Source organism: Camelus bactrianus, chromosome 24 (genome assembly GCF_048773025.1).
Source record: "Camelus bactrianus isolate YW-2024 breed Bactrian camel chromosome 24, ASM4877302v1, whole genome shotgun sequence".
NCBI lineage: Eukaryota > Metazoa > Chordata > Mammalia > Artiodactyla > Camelidae > Camelus > Camelus bactrianus.
The window spans coordinates 1,170,913-1,194,781 of NC_133562.1; the positions used below are offsets into that span (position 1 = coordinate 1,170,913).

Here is a 23,869-nt window from a genome sequence, read left to right on the forward strand (position 1 = left end):
GCTCAGTTACTTTAAAAATTTTACCGAGGAAAATGTTTTAAATTATTGAAGATTAATACTCTTTATAGATTAAGGCTTAATTGCGATTAATAATGAAAAAAACCTAAAAGGTGAGACTGCCTTCTACTAGTGATGCACCACAGAGAGGTACAGTGAGCCAGTTTTGTAAATTGGTGAATTACGGAAAAGTGAGTTGGGATTAAGTTAAAAGGTACCTTCCTCACCCGAGAATAAGTGTGTGTATGAAGGCTGCTGAGTGACAGCTAAGGAAATCAGTAAATACCATTAAATACCATGTAAAGACCGAAGTAACTTTCGGTGTCCCAGGCCACAAACACCAACTCTCCTCTTTAAGAGATTAAGAAAGAGCTACTATGAAAAAAAAAAAAAAAACTTCTTCCGGCCCATCTTGAGCATGAGGATTTGCATTTTAAATACGACCGCTTTCTATGGATAAACTTGTAAAATTGTGGAAAATATATTAAAAGGTATTTTTAACGGAGGAAAAAGTTAACACTGTATTCTTTTAAATTTATTTTACGCAAACTGTGCGGTCGGTCAGGGTGAGGTTAGCAAACTCAGTTAAACTTTCCATACTGTTAGGAATATCTGATCAGGTGTATACGAAATTAAATAAAATAGGAAAGAGAGTCCTACTTTTTTATGATAATTAAACAGTCAACACAGTTTTCAGCTCGCATGGCAAAAAAATCAAACTAAGGTTTCAGTGGCCATCTGGTCAACGCATATTTTACAGTCTGTACCCCAGTTTGTGGTGGAAAAAAGCAGAAAACTCAGACCAAAGGCTTATATCCTTTACAAACAACTTGCTTTCACCCTATTTTCCCACGGAGTGGCTTAAGAAGTTCGGTACGCTGTGTAGCAGTTATGACTTTCAGCTGATACGATTTGTTCTAAGTTCTAGTCCCTGTCGAAGGCGTTTTCCTTGAGGCTTTACTCTGAAAGTACGTTTTTTTAGCCAACTTGTGTAATGAACTGGATGTGCAATATATATGCCTAGTACGTCCCCCACCCTCTCTGAGGTGTAGCGGACGCACAGCGTTACGTTCACGCACTGATGTGGCGCATTTACGTGTCGCCCACTGGCTACCCAAACACCCCGACGCGCCTTGTCACGTAATTCCCGTGGCTTCCTTGCGATGAGACATTTCTGCTTCTGGAAGCGCGAGAACCACGACTGATGGGTTCCGTGTGCCCCTCGGCGCAGTCAGCCTGTGTTCCTCTCGGGGTGAAAACGCAGGGAGCTCTCTCCACGCGGCAGCACAGTGTCTTCTCGCTGGAGGGGAATTTCGCCCGGGTGTGAACGCTCCCCTGGTGTGCGGTGAGCAGCGGTCCGCCTTTCTGAACGTAGCCGGAGGGACGGTCTGCCGTCATCTCTCTTGAGGAAGCGACTTCTGCAGCTTTCTGAAGGAAGCCCTCGGGACGGGGCTGGTGTGGAGGCCAGAGGCACAGGACGAGGGAGGAGGGCGTCTCGTCTGGACTGGCGGCCGCTCTGCCGCGCCACCGCCTGAGGCCCTGGCACGCTGAGCCGGATGTAAAGCTCAGGAGGGGGCCGCGGGGGGCGGCGTCCTGCGCCAGACAGACGACGCGTACGGTGGCTTAGGGGCCCTTTCCTGTCTCGCCGCTCTGATGGCTTCGCCTCCTTCGGAGAAACTTCCCATTGTTGAGTGTCTTCCTGCCGCGCTGTAAGCCCTGTGCAGCTGTGCCTCTTGTCTGTGCTGCTTTTATAACATAAGCGCCGTTTGGAGGGGCATCCTTTCCAGAGCCATCGGGTGCCTCAGAGTGAGAAGGACAAGTATTTAAAGTATGAACAGCCAAAACATTCTAGAATCCCTGAGTGGACAGGCCTGTGGTGTCTCCTGGTCCTGAAGTTGCTTATTCTGAACAGTTTGTGTCTCTGGCAGCTGTAAAGACAGACGAAGTATCTCGAGGGCGTGAAGGGCACTGACAACGCGCTCAGTTGGCGTGGGCGTTCTGAACTTTGGGGCCTGCCCTCTCGAAGGCCGTTCGGAGCAAGGAGCCGTTAGGCTTTGCTGAATAAAGGGTGTGGACAAAGCAGCACATCTTGCTACAAATCCAGCTCTGAGGGCTCCTGCCTTTAATAACGTCTAACATCGCGGCCGTTGCGGATGGTAACGCAGGGGTCTTGATGAATGTCACGCCGCCATCTTAAAATGTTGCATTTGCAAGAGATTTTCCCCTTTTCTCTACTGATTAAACGTGAAGTCATCAGTTTCTCCTCCTTGGAGAGTTTTGCCTATAGTGTGTCACCGCTTTTCACCTTTAGAGAATGAGCTTTGCAGTGAGACCAGCCCCCGGCTCGCGGCCCTACGGCCCTGCTGCCTGTGTGCACTTCCCCGGGCAACCCCTTCTGTCCCAGGGTCTGACTGGGAGCCCGTAGGCCCGGAAGGTCTTCTGTCTGGGGGGTTCCTGTTCTCATTCCTGTGGGGAAACTCCCGTATAACTGTGGATGGTTACTACCAGGCGGGGATGGTGGGAGAGACAGTGCTGCTTTCTTAGCTAAAGCGAAGACTCTTTCCCCTTAGAAACTTGAACTGCATTTTTAAAAACTGTCTGTCAGCAGTAAACTACTGGATGCAGAGCACGGAGGTCCAGGAGCCGGGACGGCCCAGGAGAGGCGTGGGTACCAGACGCTGACGCCTGTTAGGAAGAGCTCTTTGTGGGCTCTGGTGGCTGCAGGTCCCGGAAAAAGCGTCACACTGGGCAGAAGAGCATCCTTTGCCTGTGAGGTTTTCTAGCTCGAAGGCACCTTATTGGCAAGCTCTCAGGCACATTTTGCCCTGGATGGGGTGACTCCCTTGGAGATGGCATTCCGAGTCTCTGTGAGCTCAGTGACTCCTGGGTACAGCCTCACATGTAAAGTCAAGCAGAAAACTCAGCAATTAGGGCACTGTGATCTATCAAACTGGATAATTTCGGCCCAAAATAAATGGCAGTGGGTTTTTATAAGTGGCTTGATTTTTTTCTTTACGTTTGGGTATTCACCACCTACAGCTCCAGATGAATTTCCCAAACACTCAGCAGCTTGAAGCAGCAAACTCCATCTCCAGGTTTCTGGGAGCCAGGGCCCCGTGAGGCTCTCCCGGCTGCAGTCAAGGCTGGACAGGATGCAGTCTCGGGAGGATCTTTAGTGCTAACAGTCATGCACGTGAGCTCTGCTTTCTCTTTACCAGGAACTCACTGAACGCGGTCATTTTGCTGCACAATGCACGTTAGCACGAAGACACCCTGAAACTACTCACATGCCCGTCGGCTGCTGGGGCCTGGCACCTGGCTGGAGACCTCAGTGCCTTCCCACGTGGGCCTTCCTTGGGACAGCTCACAGACTGGCAGGTGCTTCTCAGGGAGCAAGGGGCACCAGGGAGGAAGCCACCAAGGCCTCCCAGCACTTTCAGCGTCACTGGTCACTGGCAGTGCATCCCGGGGTCCAGCCCACACTTAGGGGTCACACGTGGGGACCGTGTAGAGGCCACCCACACCCTGGCTCCACCTTGCCCCTTCTCGAGCATCTTGGACTTTGTTAGAGATAAGGATAATAAAGGTGGTACCCGGAGAACCCCACAGTGGTCTCTCCCCCTCGTTCCCCACAGTGAGTCCCCGGGATTTCCTTGGGGTGTGCATCCCCACCGGGCATGGTGTGGAGCCTTACAGAACGAGGTTGTAAATCCAGCACGGACACACAAACCCTGTGGGAGGAAGGCTCTTGTCCCCGAGCCCTTGACAGTGGCCCGGGGATGAGGCCGACAGGTGAGGAGGGGCCCCGCCAGGCCCCCCACGGCCGTGCCCCCTGCCCGTGCTGCTTCTCCCCTGGAGAGAGGGGGAAATGACAGCATCGTGGAAGCAGGGAGTCGGGGTTAGTACATGAAGGGCACACGGAGGGCTTGACGCAGGCCCAGCGCTGGCCTGAACTGCTGCTGACAGAAACTGACAGCAGGCAGGTGCCCGGGCTCATCAGCCTGAGACCCCATCCCTCCTCCGCGGTCCCGACGTCCTTCCCGAGGGTCCAGGACAAAGCCCTCCCTCTGTCGTACTGAAGTTCCTTTGTGGAGAAAATGAACTTACCTGGCTTTGTTCTGCTCTGTCCTAAATTCTCTGCTGCTTTTAAAATTTCGCACCTGCCAGTTTTCCCCTCCCCACCTGGCCCCACGTGGAGGCAGCGGCCAGGGCAGGGCCCCATCTTCCGTCCCCCTTACTGCTCTTGTCTCAGGGGATCCCCCCTCCCGTCTCTGCTCCCGCTGCCCCCTGAGTGTGTCCGGCAGGGCTGAGTCCCCCCATCTGAGTCCGTGAATGCGTCTCCAGGTGAACTTATCACTTTGTCCTTGAATGCCTTACTTTCCTCCGTGGCGGGGACCCTTGTCCTCACCTGGTCATCTCTCTCCACATCTCTCCACACTCGTTGTACAAAACGCCTTTTTATTCTGCCTGCCGCTCCTGAAGTTCCGGGTCTTGGCTGTTCAGTACATTGGTTTTTAGCCGCTATAAGGTGCTCATTTTTCCCTTCGAGGAACGGGCACGGTGTCTTCTCCCGTCTGGGAACGTGGCTGCTCACAACTGCCCGTGGTTTTGAGGGCGTCCTGGGTGTAGGACTGCTCGCCAAGCCTTTCAGACCTTTGCTCCTCATAATGAGCCCCCGAGTTGGAGACCGTTATTATACCCACTTCTCAGATGAGGAAAGGGGAGGTTGAGGGGCAGGCAGGGAGCACGTCCCTGGGCTTCCCTGCTTCCCTTGAGACGAGGGACACAGAGGAAGGGGCCTGAGCCAGCTCCTAGCTGGGGGCCCAGGTGAGCGAGTGCGTCTCTGAGCCTGAGACCCCATCCTTACAAAACGGGGACGACTGAGGTGACTGGCGTCAGTACGGCCAGAGAGCACCGGAGAGATACTTTTCTTCCCTTTCCTTCCCCTTCGGCCTTATCTCTTCTTCCATCCACAGCCCGACCCGGACGTCTCAAACCCGCACCGCCCCGCTGCCCTGTTTCCGCGGCCGTTTTAAGCTGCCCGGTTGATCTGTGACTTGTTCTGGCCTTCGGGGATGGACCGGGCTCGGCTGGACTCCCGGGGCGGGGCCCGCGCGTGGCAGCCGCGCTCCCCACCGCGCGGCGCCGGGCGCGGAGCGGCGCTGGGTCCCGGCCCGGGCTGGGGCGGGCGGGGCGCACCCCGGACGCGCGGCCGCACTAACGCCTCTCTCTCTCCCCGCAGCCTGCGCCTTCCGCTACAATGGGTTCTCCTTCGTCTACCTCATCTACCTCCTGCTCATCCCGCTCTTCTCCGAACCGACCAGGGCGACGATGCAAGGTAGGAGGCGCCGCCCCTCGGCCCCGCGCGCGCGCTGTCTGGCGGGAGAGGTGCCGTGGGCACCGCGGGCCTGCCGGCCGCCGGGGAGGCGGTGGCGGCGGCGGGCTCGCAGGTCGGCCGAGCCCTGTCACGTGCGCCCCAGTCAAGCGCTGAGTGAGAGTGAGGGGGCTGTGGTTTCCCCAGCGTGTTCCTGCAAACCTTTAGATCCCTTTTCTGCTGCCGTCCGAGAACCTGGAGGCACAGGAAGGAACAGCGGCGCGTTTGCCGAGGCTCGGACCGCAAAGCACGGTCTGTACACGCACACAGGTGACGTCCTTCCACAGAGGCAGAAGTTAAGCCACACTGAGCTGAGTATTTCTTCCCAAACTATACTGTTATGAGAAATAAGGTCCGTGCCCAGGGCCTTAGGAGAGTGTGATGGCCGTGCAGTTTCATGAGAGGAAAGGAGGTTGGGTCTGACCCAACCTGTGGAGTGACTGGGGGAGGACCGATGGCCGCGCTGCCAGCACGCGCCGTGACTCTTCAGGAAAAGAAGCAGAGGCTGGGTAGACACAGGGCAGCAGTGATGAGCCCGCCTCCCCCTCCTCCCTCGGCTGTTAGACCGGCTGCATGTCTTGGGACCGTTCAGCCCACGGTCACGGCCGCAGAGGCTGCTGCTTGCCCTGCAGTCACAGAGACTAAACAGCAGCCCCTCGGGTGCGGAGACCCTTCACGCACACTGCGAGTTTGTGCAGACCCCCCTCGAACCCCAAATCTGCTGTGTAGGGGCCCCGCCCGCCCCAGCCTCACCCCTAGGACTCAGCATGACCAGGACGTTTAAACAGAGTAGCTTCTGGCCTCAGAGCCAACGCTATAACACGCCGGCAACTCCTGATTCATGGCTGGGAGTTCAGGTTTCACAGGGAGCAGGTTTCATACACATTCAGGATTAAGTGCTTTAAAAATGAGCACCTGCTGCGGGGTGGCGCATAGCCCAGTGGTGAGCGCGTGCACAGCACGCGCAAGGCCCTGGGTTCAGTTCCCAGTACCTCCACTGAATTAACAAATGAATAAATAAACCTAATTACCCCCCCAAAAGCAAAACAATAAAGGTAAAAAAAGTTTTTTTTTTAAGACTGAATAAAAATGAGTATCTGTGACATGCCGACAGTTCGGACACGTCACCAGGCTCCCAGGGTGGTCGCAGCGGAGCCCCCGCCCGGGCCCGGGCTTCTCTGCAGCACCCAGCCCTCTCCCAGCATCCTCCGCATCCTCCGTGGGCGAGGAGCCTCGGGTTGAAAGCCCTGTCTTTGCTGCAGATGCGTTGGAGAAGGAGAGGGGTGGCTCTGAAGGCTGCGCCCTCGGCCGCTCAGAGTCTCCCTGAGGCTGAGCCGGAGCCCTGCTTTAATTCACTTGTTCCCTGACTCCCTTCTGCGTGAACTTGAGGATGGCCAGGAGTTTGCTGTTTTGTTTACCGCTGTGTTTCTAGGACCTGGGACAGGGTCTGGCATCCAGCAAGCAGTCAGTAAATATTTGTGGAATGAATGAATGCATTTACTCCCTGAGTCAGAGTTCTAGCAGCATGCACAAAGGCAGCTCCAGGCCTGTGACCCCTCAGCCTCCGTGACAGCGGACGTCAGGGAACAGTTGACTGCAGACACCTGTCCTCTGGAGACAGGCTCGGGGCAGAACAGGCCGTGGGATTTTGCTGTTTTCGATTTTGGGGGGATCGGAGGATTATGAGTAATGGAAGAAATCAAAATGTGTAATGCTCTTCCTGACAACCTCAGGCATTTTATTTAAGCCTGTGCTGCTGCGGGAAGGGGGTAAGTCTCTTCCTGCTGTTCATTCGGCAGTGCGCTTTGCGTTTAAATTGAGACTTCACTCTGTTAGGTAGCAGCTAACATGCAGGTAACTTCCAGGGGCCCAAACAGTCCACGTTGGTGAGATGGTAAGCTCTTTAACCAGATGCGTAACGAGACACTTACATGTGTTGAGCACACCGTGTCGGCCAGGATGGTGGAAGATGTGGACGAGGCCACAGCAAGTGCTCCGGGTTTGCTGGCTAATGAGAATATGTCTGTTATTTTGAAGCACAGCATTGTTGCTTTGAATGTCAGACTGCGCTCAGTTTAGAAATCTCAGTCCCATGGCGAGGCCTCCCCTCAGGACTCTTCCTAGTGCTCTTTGAGTATCAGCCAAGAATTGTGTGATTGGCAGGACTTCTTGTTAAAGAGTATTTGCCTTTAGTCAGTCACCTGTTACCCGAGAGCCGGCGGCGCTGCCTCCTGAGAAGGGGTTACCACTCATGTGCATCAGTTACTTCAGCTCCTGCAACAACCTTTTGAGGGAGCTGCTATTATTATTAAAACCTATTGTCAGAAATCCTCGTGTTACAGACGAAGCCTGAGTTCCAGGCGGGCTGAGAACCAGTCTTAGGACATGCAGGTGCGGTGTAGGTGGCCCCGGTCTTAAGCCCTGTGCTGTCTGCCTCATGCCCAGGGCAGCAGAGTTCCGGGGGGTGTGCAAGGGAGGCGGGAGACCCGGTCTCCTGAACGCTTGTTGGCTGATGGATTACAGGTCCCGCGCACAAGGGTCTGGAGAGGTAATACGGGTGTGTGTACAGGAGGTGTTTTAATTTGCACTGGTGCCCACGGACGACATGTGTATATTACATAGAAAATTCATCTTACTAAGTGTGACTGTTTCTTTCAACGACTAATAATTGAAAGACTGTCCTTCACAAAACAGTATGTTTGTGGAGGAGAAAAATCAGAAGAAAACATGGTCCTTCGCTGCCATGGCCTCCCAAACACATTGGCTCTTCCGTATCCCATTGAACGGCAGATCTTTCAAAGAGGTTATCTTTGGAAGCCATAGACTTATTCCAGTGATGCTGTCCTTTCTTTGAACTGGTCTCAAATTACTCCTTTGCAGTTGCCTTTAGAGTTTGCCTTCAGTAGGCTGAATTGTGGCAAATCATTGTCCTCTTAAGACGGATCTGATCTGATAGCATTTGGAGTCAAGCTTGATGGAGGGAAAATACTGGTGATGCAATTAGTTATGTCAATGTTAGGGGGAAGAAACACAAAACCCAGAGTACTTAGCATAAAACAAAGTGTCTGAAGGTCTCTCCTCATTATAACGAGGAGGTTTAAGATTATTTGAATGAGGGCCCCGTGGTTGACACAAATGACAGATGCCCATGGAGCCTCTTCCCGTGATGGGTTCACGGGGATGGACGGATGGACGTGATCCAGGATGTTGTAGAAAATGAGAAGCCTGAGGGAGAAGGCAGCACCGTGAAGGAAGTACTGATTAGCCGGATCTGCCCTGGAAGCCTGACTGTGAGTCAGGCAGCGCCTCCTTGACCTGGACCTGACTCGGGGCAAAACCTGCAGAGGTGTTGGAACTGAGGATGTTAATAATATGTCACATTCCCTCATGCAGGGTACTGTCATAAGCACTCCTGCACACTAACTCATTTAATTAGAGGATGGAACAATGATTTATTGAGAAGGCAGGACCTCCATTCTGGAATGAAAAAAACCCACTGGGTTGTAAACCCACTTAATGGACGAGGAACGGAGCATAGCGAGGGGCTGGGACGAATTTGCTCTCCTCCAGTCAAGGAGTGGTGAGAGGTCACAGCCAAGCCCAGACTCCTGCTGTCCTGTTCTACCCCGGCCCCCCGGCCTGGCCATGTGTCCAGGGGGCCCTTCTCCCAAAGATGGGATAGACCGCCTCGTTCTATGCACCTGGTCAGACATTCTTAGATTTTGATTTTGTAAATGGTCAGAATCTGGAGTCTTTTCCAGTTAGTTTCAACAGAAGGTTTTCCATCCTTCCGTGTGCTTTCCCTAAATGATAGCGCTACCATTGTGGGTCAAGTGTCCACGGTCTGGGGGGAGACACACATCTAGCTACATTGTGAAGTTTGGGATTTGCTGGAAATCACTGGTGTCTCCTTGCATGGTCCTGCCAGCACGTGGTCCTCGTCTGTGTCTCTCCTACAGGCTGGGGTGGATAAGAGGGTCTTCTCCATTCTTTTGTGGAGAGAGTCATTTCCTTATTGGGGGTTACTGGAAAAGGAAGCCTTCAAATTTCAAAACTGCAGTGCTTGCTGGGCAGTATTAGCCACTGACCTACAGCAAAGATGTCTTGGAAGCATCATCATTGAATCAGCACACGTGTGAAATGTGTATGTCACACACACATGCTAAGCGAGCGGAGACATGTGGTTTTGTGGAGAAGATTTTATTCTCCTGTTATGAAGGGGTCTGTGAAATATCTTTTTTTCCCCTAGTACACTTTGCTGTGTTATTTTGAGCAAGGGAGCAGTGCCTTTGTGGCATTTGCTTGTGTTTACACTCAGAAGTTATTAAGAATATATTTGTTCCCATTATTGGGATCTGTCAACATTCGGGGGGGATGACTCGGAAAGGGGAGCACGGGAGGGGAGGCCCCCTGGTACTCAGCAGGTGGCAGTTCTAGCAGACTGGGTAAAGTTTCGTGAACTGCTGTCTTTCACTGTCTATTCTGCAACGCCAGGTAGAAAGGTTTTGTCCTCTCCAGCTCTCAACACGGGCGCTTTGTAAGAGGAAGTTGTGAGCATCATAGGGTAGAGTGTGTGCATGCTCTGCGTGGGCACGTGCGTGTGTAAAATAATCGCCAAGGGCCTGATCCTGAGGTTCTGACTAGGACACGCTTTACTGGAATCACTGAAGACACCTCGAGAAAAGAAAAAGTCCATTTGCCAACATGAAGAGGCACAGGGATCTGGCCTGCAAGTTGTAAAGACATGTTTAGACGTTGGGGAGGAAATAGTAGCAGATATTTAAACTGAGGGCATCTGGTTTCTGTTAAAAACACCGTTAGTCTTTATGCCATTAGGCTTACGATGACCGTTTCATTATGTCATAATAAAGCACAAAGTAAGAAAATATTTAATTGAGCAGATTACTCAGGGGAAGGGTTTTATTGTCAGTACCAGCTCACAACCAAAGGGGGCTGCTAACAAAATGATCAGAGGCTGGTGTCTTGAATTTTTGAATAAATTAAGTGTAGGTCTTTTGGGTAATTTTATCTGTCCTTTTGGGGAGATGGTCATTTTGAATTTGGCAAACAAGCTATTCAGTGAGCCAGAGGGACCTTCAAGCAGCACGTATAATTCTCAGCTCAGGAAACGGGTCATCTTACTAGATGAGTAAGGAGAGGCTTTCCGAAGTCCTGAGCGTTTTGCTGTGTTTAGCTGTGCAGCGTGAGCCCGCCTGGTGTTTATGTCCATGCTGTGTGTCATGACAAGGAGGCGGTGCACGTGAACTCATATCAGTTTGCCGATTCACTCTTCGAATGACTCCTCTTTTGTTTACTCATTTGACAAACATTTACTGCTGCCCTGTCAACCTTGCAAGGGGCAGTTGGACCCAGTGAGGCAGAGGGGACGGGCTGTCTGCCCCCAGGATGTGAGTCAGCACTGCCGTTTGCTCAGGGCACTGTCTCGGGGAAGTTCCTTAAATTCTTGGAGTCCTGGTTTCCTCCTGTGTTGAGTCTTGGTGCGGGTCCTGGGCAGGACAGGAAGTCTGCCCGCGGGGTCGGGTTCACGGGCACCCGCTGCCCTGCGCTCTGTGCTGAGCGGGTGGTTAAAGGGCACAGGGGAGGAGCCGTCCCTCCTCGCTGACTTTCAGGTTGGCTTTCCCTCTGGAAGAGCTCGGCTTCTCTGATTTGCGTCTGTAGCGGTTCTGAGTCAGTGTATTTCAGGTTTGAGGTTGGCTGACTTCAAAGTCCAGACAAGACTGATTTCTGATGGACTCACTTGCTAGAATCAGGCTTCACTTCATGGGCTACTGTTTCTCTTAAACAGGCCCCCCACCCCGTCTTTGCCAGATTCACACAAAATAACCTTTTGGGATGAAAACTTACATTTGACTTTCACACAGGGGCTAATTTTTAATTAGAAGACGTCGGTGACACGTGCAGTGCTGGCTGCTTGGCCAGGCTGCTCTCCCAGGCTTTCCAGGCAGTAACTTACCGAGTCCCTGCGACACCCCTGTGAGATAGGAACTGGTATTATCTACATTTTACAGAAAAGGAAGCGGAGAGAGAGGTTCATGAATAATTCCTGAAATGAACATTAAAAAAATTGATTCAATGAGTGAAAGCTTCTAATATCAATAATTCAGTTTACCCACCCCAGGCGTTTCCCCCATTCGACTGTTTTTATTATAAAATTAATACAGAGTGAAAAGCAAGGGAGGGGCTTTGCGTGTCTCCCGGCTACCTTAGGGCCGTGGAAGCGGCCAGTTGTACTTTACAGTGCTTTTTAGGGTGTTTCCTCAGCATTAAGCAGAGAAAACACTCCCTAGGAGGCTGGTCCTCAGGGTGCTGGGTTTCTCCTGTTCACTGAGTGAGCTTCCCTGAGCGAGGATCCCTGAGCGAGCTTCCCTGAGCGAGGATCCCTGAGCGAGCTTCCCTGAGCACCTGAGGTGGGGGGCTGGCTGGGTGTGGAGCCATGTGACTGTCACGCTGGTCCTTTTGCCCGGCCAGCTCACGTGTGGTCCCCCTCCGGCCCTCCATTCTCATTCCTTTTTCTCTCCTCCTTCCTTTCTGCTCTCACTCTCTCCACTGATTTTTTAAATTAATTTTACCTAAATATATATCCTGCTGTGCACACTTTACAGAATCTTTGGGGAAACCCATGGTCCTCCTCTTCGGCTGGCCTGGAGCCCGAGGGAGGTGACACATTATGCTGGTGACCTCTGCAGGCAGCACAGTGTGGGTTGGTCTGGAGGCCCTGCTCCAAGGCGCAGACCTGCAGGAGGAACACCTGGGGCCTGGGCACATGTGTCCCCGAGTGGCCTCGGGTCACAGAGATGGCCTCTTTCTTATTCCTCCCCCTGCAACCTGGCCAGCCACACTTGGGCTTACAGTTTCCCTTGGCATCTGAGTCAAAGGAGTGTCACCCTCTTCCCCGTCAGATGGGGTTCCTTTGGATTTAGTGGCCTCTGCAAAATGAACATTGCTCTTCCAAAATGCAGGGATGGGGGAGGGTGTAGCTCAGTGGTAGAGCACACGCGTAGCATGCATGAAGTCCTGGATTCAACCCAGTGCCTCCGTTAAATAAAAAATAAATACGTAAACCTAATTGCCTCCCCCCCAAACATAAATAAAATAAATTCATAAAAAAGAATGATTTAAAAAAATAAAATAAAATGCAGGGATGAACAACAAGGACCTACTGTCTAGCACAGGGAACTATATTCAATGACTTGTAAAAACATATAATGGAAAAGGATCTGAAAAATATGTATATATGTAGAGATGAATTGCTTTGCTGAACACCTGAATCTAACGTTGTAAATCAACTACACTTCAATAAAAAAGAAAATTAAAAAATAAAATGCATGGGCGCCCAGCAAAGTGGTGCTGCCGCCTCGTGGGGCATGTCTTACCTCCCCCAAGGTGGACCTGCGGTGCTGGGCCATGCCCCACCACCAGCACACACACACACTTGCACACGTGCAAACACATGTGCGCACCCACGTGTGCGCACCCACGCGCACAACATGCACGCACACACAAAGCACACACACAGGCACACACGTGCACACACAGGCACACGTGTCTTGAGGATCGAGGCACTGATGCTCAATCGTTTGGAGAGTTGGTGGCCAAGGGCTCACAGCCATGTCCTTTCATTGGTGGCAACTGTCCAGGGCTGAGGCTCCCTCCTGATGGTGGCCGTGGCCCCCATTTCGAGGAGTGGCCATGGCAGGGCTCTCCTGCCCTTTTCTGGGGCATCTGCTGTCTCAGCTCCAAACCTTTCTTGGCATCGTCTGAGCCCCTGCTGCCTCATCACCCCCCAGCTTCTCCCTGTCTCTGGCTTTCTGCCCTCCCTCCCCCTCAGTGCACTGTCCAGCAAAGTGTGGTGTCAGAATCAGTCCCTGGCCTGAGCAGGTGCACCCTCAGAGAGCAGCGACCAGAGACCCCCACGGAGCAGGCAGGACCCCAGGCAGCGCTGGTGGGGGACCCGCACTGGGAAACAGGGCAGCTCGGAGTGTCCCGCATGGGGCCTGGCCAAGACGGTGCGTGAGGGCAGAATTGTGGCCTCTGTTTGCTGGTGAAAACGTAATACTGCCGTGCAGGATGGTTGCTTCCAGGGGAAGGGGTCCCGCCGGGGGGCCGGCGCAGCTCTGCAGGAGAACGGAGGAGAGAGCGCATTTACAGCAACTCGGTTTCCTGAAGAGGCGCACATTTACTGCACAGGAGCCTGTAAGCCCTGCTCCAGGCCGTCCTGTCCTCCGCGTGTTTGCAGATTGCCCCTGGGGCTACAGGGCAGCCGCTGCTCTGTAAGGTCCCCGTCTCCGCCTCCCTGGAGCCACCGCCTCGCAGAACTAAGGGGCTCGGAGGGGAGTCACTGCTGTGTCAGACTGAGGGTTGGAGAGGGGCTGGCGCGGTGGCTCTCAGCGCTGCGTCCTCCGCCTCCCCTTGCCCTGCACTGCACTTGCTGGCTGGCGGGCGGTCCGGAGCTGAGGATCCCGCCAGGCTCGTTCAGCGGCCAGCCTGTTAGGAAGGCCTGTGCTCTGCCGGCGGCTCGTTCCTGAGAACGTGTCACACAGACACCCGTCCACGCTGTGAGAGGCCCACACTGATGGCCGCCGGGGGCTGCGTCCGCCTTGAAAGCGCAGGGACGGGTGCTGCCCTTCCACCACGTGCTGCTCGTCGAATGCGCAGCAGCCAGGGCTGCCGAGGGCTCGGGCTCGCGCACAGGCAGCGGGGAGCAAGAGCAGGCTCCTGAGCGCTGGCGGGGCTTTTTTGTTTGGAGACGGGGCCCCAGCTCCTTGGAAGGAGGGAGGGGCTTGGGGAATGGTGACCTGGGGAATTTTAAATATTTCTGGGCCCAGCGTTTTGCTGTTTTTTTGGACTTGGGGTGTAGCGCCCCAGCAGAATCTGAAGGAACACGTCCGCTGTGTTAATTCACAGACAGCCTGTCGCGGGAGGGAAGGACGGCATGGAGGGGGCAGGAGGAGGTGCTGAGCGGCCGACCCACTCATTCACCTGACAAACACTTGTGCGGCGTTGCTGTTTGCCACTAGTATGTTAAGAACTGGCGATACGACAGAAAGCAAAAATAAACAGCTCCATAATCCAGAAATGTGCTCTCTGGTTGGTAACGTCAAAGGGTGCTTAGCTTTTTAGAGCACGTTCCAAAGTCTAAATACAGTTGATCCTCATGATTGGCAGATTCCGTATTTGTGAACCCGCCTACCGGCTGAAATTGACCTGTGACCCCGCGCTTTCGGGGTCATCCCTGCACACGTGGGCGCGGCAGGAAACGCGCGGCGGCCCCGCCCCCCAGCCGAGGGCGGCGAGGTGAGGGTGTACTTCCGGCTCAGCGGGCGTGAGCAGGTGTCCAGGCTGCAGGCTACGTCGAGCCGCGGATGCGCTTCTGTTCTTCGTGTTGGTGCTTCTGCCGTTGAGAACGGCCCCAAGGGCGGGGCTGAGGTGCTGCCCGGTCCCGAGGGCGAGAAGGCTGGAATGTGCCTTAAGGAGGAAGCACGTTTATCAGAGAAGCTGCGTGTGGGCAGGAGCCCGGGGCTGTTGGCTGTGAGTTCCATGCTAATGAGTCTACTGTGTGTGTCGGGTAAGGTGTCTTTAAACAGGTTATGTATCGATTAGTTGATGGAAATACTGTAACCAGAGGCCCCCAGGACGCTGTTTCCCCAGGAGCAGCGGTCGGCATTAAGCAAATCCATGTAGAACATCACTGCTGCGAATAACGAGAGTCAACCGGATACGCGTGGCGCTAGAATGTGGGGGTCGGGGTCAGAGTGACGGAGAGCTTGAAATGGGAGCCTGAAACTGTCCTACTGTTTGAAAGGGGCTTCTGAATCCTTGCAGCTAGAATTTTCTTTAAGAGGAGTGATGTTAAGACAGCTTGGACCCTAGTGTGGCCGACAGGAGCCTCTGAACAATTGTCACAACTTCCTCTTCGGTGAAAGGCTCTCGGTGTTTGATTTGCAACTGGCAGTGTCTTTTCTGAATTTTTTTCTTAAAGGCCTGGAACTTTAAACCTGGGACACAGGTGTACCTCTGGGGGCGCTCCCCTGTGCTGGATGTGAGTGCCCTTCCTTGCAGGAGTGGTGTAGAGGGGACTGTGGGAGAAGCGCATGCTTGTTAAACTTCCAGTGTTTAAATTTCTCATTAATGTATTAAGAAGAGTATTTATTTTCACATTTCACAAAGACTTTTTATTTTTATTATTTCTTCTAATACAGCAATATCCTAAGAGATAGATTTTGTTTTCCCACCTTACAAATGAGGAATAGGTTCAGGTTATTTTGCCAAATGTTTGTCAGAATTTATATATAATTTATTTACACATATTTATGTATACATATATGTGTCTACATATGTGTGTATGTACATATGTGCATGTGTACACATATAGCACATAATACGTGTCCACATGCACATACAGTACACAGCACATATATGTACATATGCACACAACATGCAGCACACATATGCACACATGTACACAATACATATGTGTACACATAGTGCACAACACATATGTGCATATGCACACAGCATGCAATACACATGTGTACACAGCACACAATACACACATGTACATACATATACACATAGTATATAATGTTACATGTTATCCATATATATATGATTTTCTCTTGCATGTGTCCTTGGTGCGGCTCTAATGCATCCTAACTGTGAGGCCTGTGACAGGACTGTCAGCAGGACTCAGTGTCAGCACCAACATGCTGCTGAGACAGTTTTCACTTACAATATTATTTTTTAAAAAAATCTAAGCTCTCTGTTTATCTCAGGAAGTACATGTGGTTGGGAGAAAGTGGATACTTTTTCCCCTGTAATTTTCAGGGACTTTCTTGCTCTCAGTTCTTATTCAATTCAAATTTATAGATTTGTTCTCTCTCTCAACCCTCTCCTCCACAGAGACAAAATCTCCAGAAATAACATTCAAGTCACATACAGCCTGTACACCCATATGTATATGCGATAATCGTGACCACTAGGGAAAAATGCAGGAGGGCCAGTTAAATGTGAATTTCAGATAAACAACAAATAATCTTTAGTACAGTTTTGTCCCAAGTTGCATGCAACATACTTCTACCAAAAAATTATACTTTTCACTTTTTTAAAATTTAAAATTTGAAATACAGATTTAATTGCATCCCTGCATGTTTTCTTTGCTAAATCTGGCAACCCTAATAGTAACCACACTTGCAAGGTGTGTGTGTATGTGTGTAAAGGGAGGAGATTTCCCGCCTGTTGAAGTCACCATGTGCTTGGCGTCATTGGGCTGCACAGGTACTTCTAAACTCTGCTCTTCAGTTTAATGCAGAACGTTGATGTGCCCTCTGGCTGGTCGTTCATCCAACCGCAGGGTGGTAACAGCAAGCATCCCGGCATTGGACCAGGCCGGGCCAGAACGAGCTGACTGCTTACCTCTGGAGCACTCCCTCTCCTCCCTTGGACACCGAGATGTTTTTTGATGAACTGTTTCGGGGATTAGAGCATCCTGATAAAACAAAGACTGACATCGTCAGCGGAAGAATACGCTTAAGAAGCGTTTTCTGTATCCGTTTAACTATGCAGTTGACTCAACTCAGTAGGTTGGTCTAGGTCCCCGAGTTGCTGAATTAGCTCAAGGGAGCTACTGAGGGTTTGTTCCCGGCATCCTCTCCTGCCTCCCAAAGGTCTGTGACCTGAATGACTCTCCCTTCAGACACACCTGTCCGCTGACAGTGACAAGTGACTTTCTGACAGGTGCCTCCTCTCAGGCTCTCGGAAGGCCCACGACTGCTGGACACAGGTCCTTCCTGCCCACCTCCTCCGTCGAGAGTTCTGGTGAATCCAATGCAGGGAGTGTCCCCTTCGGGCACCCTGGTTCTGTGGCCAAGCCCCCGAGTGACCTCGCTGGGCGTTAGTCACTCCCCGGAGAGTCTTCAGTGCTCTGACTGGAGAGGCGGCAGAGCTCCTCTTCCCACACTGGCCATGTAGCTCTTGGCCGCCCCAGGGCCAGCCAGAGCTGCTGGACACGGTGGTCCCCTGGCCAGGGGACACGTGGGGGTGGGGGGCTGACCTGTGTGGCTGAGCTGTGAAGGCTGTGCATCCTGAGACGGGAAGGAGGGTGCCGGCTGGGCTGGACACTGGGGCCGCCCTCTGGGAAGCTGTCCCTCTTAGCATCTCTGTTGTAATTCTCGGGGAAGATGGTTATAGGAGGTCCCATATGTGCCTTCCCCCCAAACACTGCCAAAGGACGGTGTCTTTCCTGGAAAGAACATTTGGCCTTTAAGGAGTCATGTGAAACAGATACAGGGGACAGAAGGTGCCAGCCTGCCAGGAGCTCCGAGTATGGCCGTGTAGATGGGGACAGCTGGGACATGTGAAGAGACACTTGACCCCGTTCCAGTTATAATTGTTAATTTTTTGGGGGGAGAGGTAATTCAGTTTATCTATTTATTTATATATTTATTTTAATGGAGGCACTGGGGATGGAACCCAGGACCTTGTGCACGCTAAGCACGTGCTCTGCTGCTGAGCTCTGCCCCGCCCATGTATAATTTCAGATGCAGCTCGAGTTTGCACAAGGTGGTGAGATGGATGCTGAGTGAGCAGATGTTACAGTGTTGGAAAATTTGATGAAGATGAAACAAGTAGATTAGTTTCTTTCAGGATTTCTTTTTTACTCAATTTTCCAAATTATATAACATTGATATTTTTATAAGTTGTATTCCAGCAGCAACAACTTGGAACGTTTTCTCACATTCAGAAGCTCCATACATTGACGCAGCAGGAAAGTGAATAAATTTAGTCTAAACCCCAGAAGACCACAGATGGGGGGAGATAAGACGGTAAAATAAACAATGACTGACATCGTGATTTCCTCCAGTTCCAACTATTTAGTTTAAAAACCTGCTGACCTTTAGAAACAATGAGAGTGGCTGTCTGGAGCCCACTTGCAGGGCGCAGTCTGGCTCTGAAATTGTGCCTTTGCTCATTCACGGGCTCGGGGCCCGGCCGCCCAGCTCCCCTCCTCTCTCTGCAGGGACCCAGCACAGCCCCCGGGCTCAGAGGCCCTTCTCCCTCCTCCTCATTCCTGGGGCCCCACGGCCGAGCGTGGGCAACGTGGGAGTCACGTCCCAGCATCCAGGCTCCACGCGTCCCCACGTGCCCGCACCGCACGGCTCAGGGTCCCGGCTGGCCCCTCCGGAGGGTTTGGGGTGGTGACTAGCGCGGTGTGACTGAAGGCAGACCAGTCAGTGGTTCGGGTCTGACGGTTTTTCCGGTGTCCGCACCTGCCGTGGACTCTAGAGTGCCGGCGCCAACTCCTGCTTGTCCGACTTGCTCCGATGCTTTCAGGAGGCGTCCCAGGCGCTGGGCTGCGTAGCGCATCCCTCCCGGAGAGACAGCTCTGATGCCACCAGCAGGCACTGCCCTGTCCCCACAGCTCTGCCGCGTGGCGTCCAGGGCCTCCCAGACAATTCCCCCGTGTCCTGGCCACATGTACACTTTTTTCCTAGAAAAATGAAGATAATTGTAAGTAACCTTTGATTGTTAGCACCCTTTAAGTTAGGGGTAAAAACAAGAGTGCTTTTGGAAGGGAGACAAATGGAATCCAAATTCATAAAAGCCAAACTTCCTGGAAGGAAAAGTGGCATTAGCACAGGAACTTAGTGATGAAACCAAAATACACTCCCCCAGCCGTGAGCTTCATCATGGGGCGGGGCCCAGAGGGCAGGAGGAAGGGTTTCGGAAGGGGAAGCACCCTGCTGAGTGTGAAGTGAGGAGGTAGCCCATCTGTGTGCAGGTTAGAGCTGCTAGTCTGCGAAGTCCCTGCGTGAAGGCCCGCACAGCAGTCCGGGCGGGCCCGCGCCTGCCGTGCCCCGAACGGCAGCAAAGCGTCGCCGTGTGTGCCGGATTCACTGACACCACGGGCACGTGGTGGAGTCGTTGTCGGTCCTCACGGTGACGTGCCGTTCTCAGTGTGCGCATCTCCTCTGAAATCTTTATCACAGGGTTTTGTGAGTTAGGACTCAGGGCACGAAGATATACAAATAAACCGGTGACTGTAAGCCCAAGTGTACAATCTAACTCTGAGATTATTTTTGGAAAATGTGAGTCAACGAGCAAGTGTAACATCCTATATGATAATAACATGAGTAGCAGCACAAAAAGTGAAGTTTGCTGTCTAACTACCGTATACCGACGTGCAGCACGTGTTCTGCCACTGAAGAGGCGGTGAGGGCGTCTGCTGAAAGCTCGGGTTTTAGTTCGGTATAATTATACGAAGCCCCTCTTTCAGACTGCATTTGGCCCACAACTCTGTACATTTTTGAGACTTCTCCCAGGAAGTGCAGGCAGGTTCCCGTCGTCTGTACAGAGATGAATGTGTGACTTCTGGGCTGCAGTTTATCTGAAGGCTCTTCCAGTGTGTCCAGCTCTCGGTTAAAGAGTCGAGTCTGTGTGTGGGTCTGAGGCCTGGGAGGATGGGGGGTGAGTGCAGCTGTATTTCCTGTTCACAAAAAGCACCAGGAGGGGAAGCCCTTAGGGGAGCCAACCACGTCCGGCATTTTAGCTTGTGTTTGCTAATTTTTAACTCCAAGGGTGGTGATGGACCGGGAAAGAAAATGTGAGTGTGCGTGCCTGTGTGTACACCTGTGTTTTAAATAAATCCAGCTGAAGAAGTGGGTTATTTAGATCCAGGGGATACGCAGAAAGGGGAGAATGAGAAAGGCAGGGGAATTCAGAACATTTGCCTGAATATTGGCGAGGAGAGGAGTCCTGCTCGGTCAGTGAAGCGCAGACCCCTCCCCAGGGCAGCCTCGTTTTAAAGGGATCTGGTGACACGAGGCCTGGACCCTGTTTGGGAACTCACTTTCCCCTCTCCTGCCTACAGAATGCCCTGTCCGTCGGAGGAGGTCCAGCCCGCGCCCGGGGTGGGGCAGGCTCTGCAGAGCGGGCCCCGCGCCTCGTCCTTGCCCAGCCACCTGCACCGGCCGCTGTTTAGGGCTCCGGTCCACGAGCACTGCCCCCCCGCCCTCCTGCTCTCTCCCTCCTCAGCTGGGCTCTTGAGGGCGGTGTGAGTCCCTCAGACCCATCGTGTGAACCAGACACGCTGGGGCAGTGGCCCTGGTCTGGTCCTCATGCCAGGACCCATCCCCTGGGCCCTTTCCCCGCCCGCTTCCGCCGGGGCCCCAGGGGCTGGTCCTGATCCTTCGTGTCTTCTCTCTCATCTCCAAGGAATGGAGACACTGAGAAAACTGGGAGAATGAAGCATCGCCCTTTGTAACTTCTAACAGTGTCGCGTATTACCTGATCTGTCGTCGCAGCTCTGCTTGGGGGCTGTGGGGAGTTCTGCCCTGTCCTGTCCTCCTTTCTTCCCTTTCCTTTTGCATCTTACCAGTGAAGAATGCAAAAGGAAGACAAGGTACACAGTTTGTCTGAAGCCGCATGGTGAGAAGTGGCAGAGCCAGTGAAGGAGCCCCCATTCGTGACTTCCGGCTCAGTGCCCTGCCCTGACAACCGTGCTGCTGGTCCCCGCAGGGTGGGGCCTCCCCCGTGGGTGCGGCAGTCCCCACGCAGGAGGTTCGCACACTGGGCACCATAGCCCAGACCCCCGGGTGCTGAAAGATGATGGGGGAAAAGGAGAAATGTGATTGGACCTAAAACTTCTGGAATGGGTGGTGAGTCTTAAATAAGGACCCTGGCTTCCACCCGCCATGGGAGTGGTTACCTCTTAATTTCCTGCCATAGAGGGAGTTTGGGTTAAAAATTAGGGGAAAAAAATACGACTTACAAGCAATGCTGCTCAGCTCAGCGGTTGGAAGGCTTGCCCCTCTTCTTTGCAAGTGATTTGCATGATCCAAACATAACACGAAGAGTTCTGTGTAACTAGGTGGTAGTGTTTTTGTGGCTGTGTTTTATAGTCATCCTGGGACTGGGATCTGGAGAAGAAGAACGTTAAGCAGACGCTAAGGTGCTGAAGTGGTCTTAGGGCATGCCGAGGGGCTCCTGCAGTACTGGAGCCAGCGAAAACCGAGTGTGACGCTGTCTGCCTTTTCTTACTTCTCACCTCCATCTGTGTACTTTCGGAGTCCAGTGGATGTGAAAGTATGCTCGAGTGGGTGAAGGGGCATCCAGGTTCTTATTAAGAGTCTTACTTGGACCAGAAGTGTTTTTATTTGGAGAAAGTCAAACTCAGAGAGAAAACTGAATGTTTAACAAGCCTATTTGAATAGAAAAGTTAGAACATTCTGTACCTTATGTCACAACTGAGAAGTTGCTCATTACTCGGTTGTCCCCAAGCCTTGGGTTCTTCGACACTGAGTTTCTGTAGGAAATCCCCAAATGGTTATGAGGCTTTATTACCTCTCCGTACGGAACAGTCGGCCAGACCAACGGGCCTGCTGTTGAGCTGCGTCTGTGAGCGATGGGGTCCTCTGGAGGGACGGCCAGAAACGCGATGCTTTCGGGAGCAGCAGAGAGGGCGTGGGCTGTCGCTCCGAGCAGAATGCGCTCTTGCTTCTGACCCTCACGACACAGACTCCTCATCAGCCCTGGCTGCTGGGAATCTTGTGCGGCTGTGTGGGTTTTTTCGTTAATTGTGTCTCTCCGGCTAGACTGTGTCTTTCCTTTATTTGAGCTGCTTTCCCAGGACAGAGGAGAGCATGGTGATTGTTTTTCCGTTTAGCTTGTTCGCAACCTGAGGAGCTGTGGCTGCTCAAGGCTTCACGTCTGCCTCTCAGCCTGCCTTACTTGTCACATTTTCTGGGATACGTTCTTTCAAGCTGAAATAATGGATTGTCGTGGTAAATATGTAACTGATCTGTGACGTGTTACAGAATGATTCTGGACCGGAGTTCCCTGGGCTTGAGTAAAGTCTGCTCCTGCTCCCAACGATGATCAGAGGTGGAGCAGCAGCCACCCCCGACCTAACCTGGTCCGGTGCGAGATCCTTGCCCGTTGTTAGAACAGCGCGGCTTGAGAGGGAGTTGGCTTGGTCACTCACTTTATTATGATTTTACTGTTACTTTTTCCCAGTGTGTTCTGCTGGACAAACCTAATAGTTTAGTTCCATGCTGGTTACACTGGTGAGACCAGCCTTTAATAATTCAGTGCTTTCAAGGTTGTTAAAAGCTTTATACAAAATACTTACATATACTTCTATTAAATACAAGTATTTGATTCCTTTGTATCTTATTTTATTCCAAATAGGATGTAAAGTGGCTGCTCCATGTATCTGTCCGTCTAGTAACACAGAAAACACAGCATGGGGAGTCAGGTCAACCCAGGGGTAAAGTGTAACACCCAAGGCCCTGCAGACTCGAGCAGGGGGGCTTCACAGGAAACCCCAAGCGTTTAGCAGCAAGTCAGAGAGGGGAACAGCAGTGTGAACACTACGGGGTCCCTGAGACGAAAACCGCTAGGGTCTCAGGAGCAGAGCAGTTCTTCATGCTGCGGCTTCAGGAAGGGGATGCTGTGAACCCCACTCTTACAGCCCCCCCTGTGAGTCAAGGAACCACAGCTGCTTCCTTGCTTCTGTTGTGCACAAGATTCAGACACTCCAAGGCGGCCAAGGGTTGCATTTGCTGTAAGCCGAGGTTCTTGATGGAACCGTCACATTAGAATCACCTGGCAGGCTTGTACCTGGGCCTCCAGGTGGCTCTGATGTCTGCACGGGGCTGGTTCTGACTGTTCCCGGGCAAGCCTGTGCTCCGAGGCCATCCTCCAGACTTTCCCGTAACAGGCAGGGGTGGGCAGTAGCAGATGTTGGGGTTCTGCCTCGGACAGCTATGTGGAGCACAGAGGTCGTTGCTGCTCCTGGGGGGGACCTCGTGGGCTTTGGAGTCAGCGCATCCTGCCTTCTCAGGAGCTCACTTACTTGCAGGTGCGTGGTGCGCCCCTCAACAGGTGGCTGAGCTTGGTGAACACCGAGTCCTTCCTTATCTTACTTTCTAATTCTCTGTGGGCATTTTTCATGGACAGAAACGGCTTCCTACTCTTACTGGAAATTTTTTTTCAGTTTTTTTTAACATTTTTTATTGATTTATAATAATTTTACAGTGTTGTGTCAAATTCCAGTGAAGAGCACAATTTTTCAGTTATACGTGAACATACATATATTCATTGCCACATTCCTTTCTCTGTGAGCTACCACAAGATCTTGTGTATATTTCCCTGTGCTATACAGTGTAATCTTGTTTATCTATTCTACAATTTTGAAATTCCAGTCTATGAGTCTGTTTCTGTTTTGTATTTATGCTTTATTTGGTTTTTTTTTTTTTTTAGATTCCACATATGAGCGATCTCATATGGTATTTTTCTTTCTCTTTCTGGCTTACTTCACTTAGAATGACAGTCTCCAGGAGCATCCACGTTGCTTTATTTTTTTAATTGAAGTGTAGTTGATTTACGGTGTTTCTACTGTACAGCATAGTGATTCAGCGAATATGTATATTGTTTCTCAGGTTCTTTTCTGTTATGGGCTGTTACAGGCTGTTGAATATC

General features: G+C 52.1%; 1 protein-coding gene across 14 annotated transcripts in view; it reads left to right on the forward strand.

Moving 5' to 3' along the window:
- PIEZO2 (piezo type mechanosensitive ion channel component 2) overlaps window positions 1–23,869 on the forward strand; it is a 291,301-nt gene that overhangs the window by 47,880 nt on the left and 219,552 nt on the right. For 13 of the 14 annotated variants that reach the window (XR_012502078.1, XR_012502079.1, XR_012502076.1 and 10 more), the window contains exon 2: window positions 5,240–5,335. The exons of the other annotated variant lie outside the window; for it this stretch is intronic. Coding sequence is in view for 8 of the 13 variants with exons in the window: in XM_074352407.1 (XP_074208508.1) it covers window positions 5,240–5,335 (96 nt within the window). In the remaining 5 variants the exon portion in view is untranslated. The remainder of the gene's footprint in view (window positions 1–5,239; window positions 5,336–23,869) is intronic. 14 annotated transcript variants of the gene reach the window in all.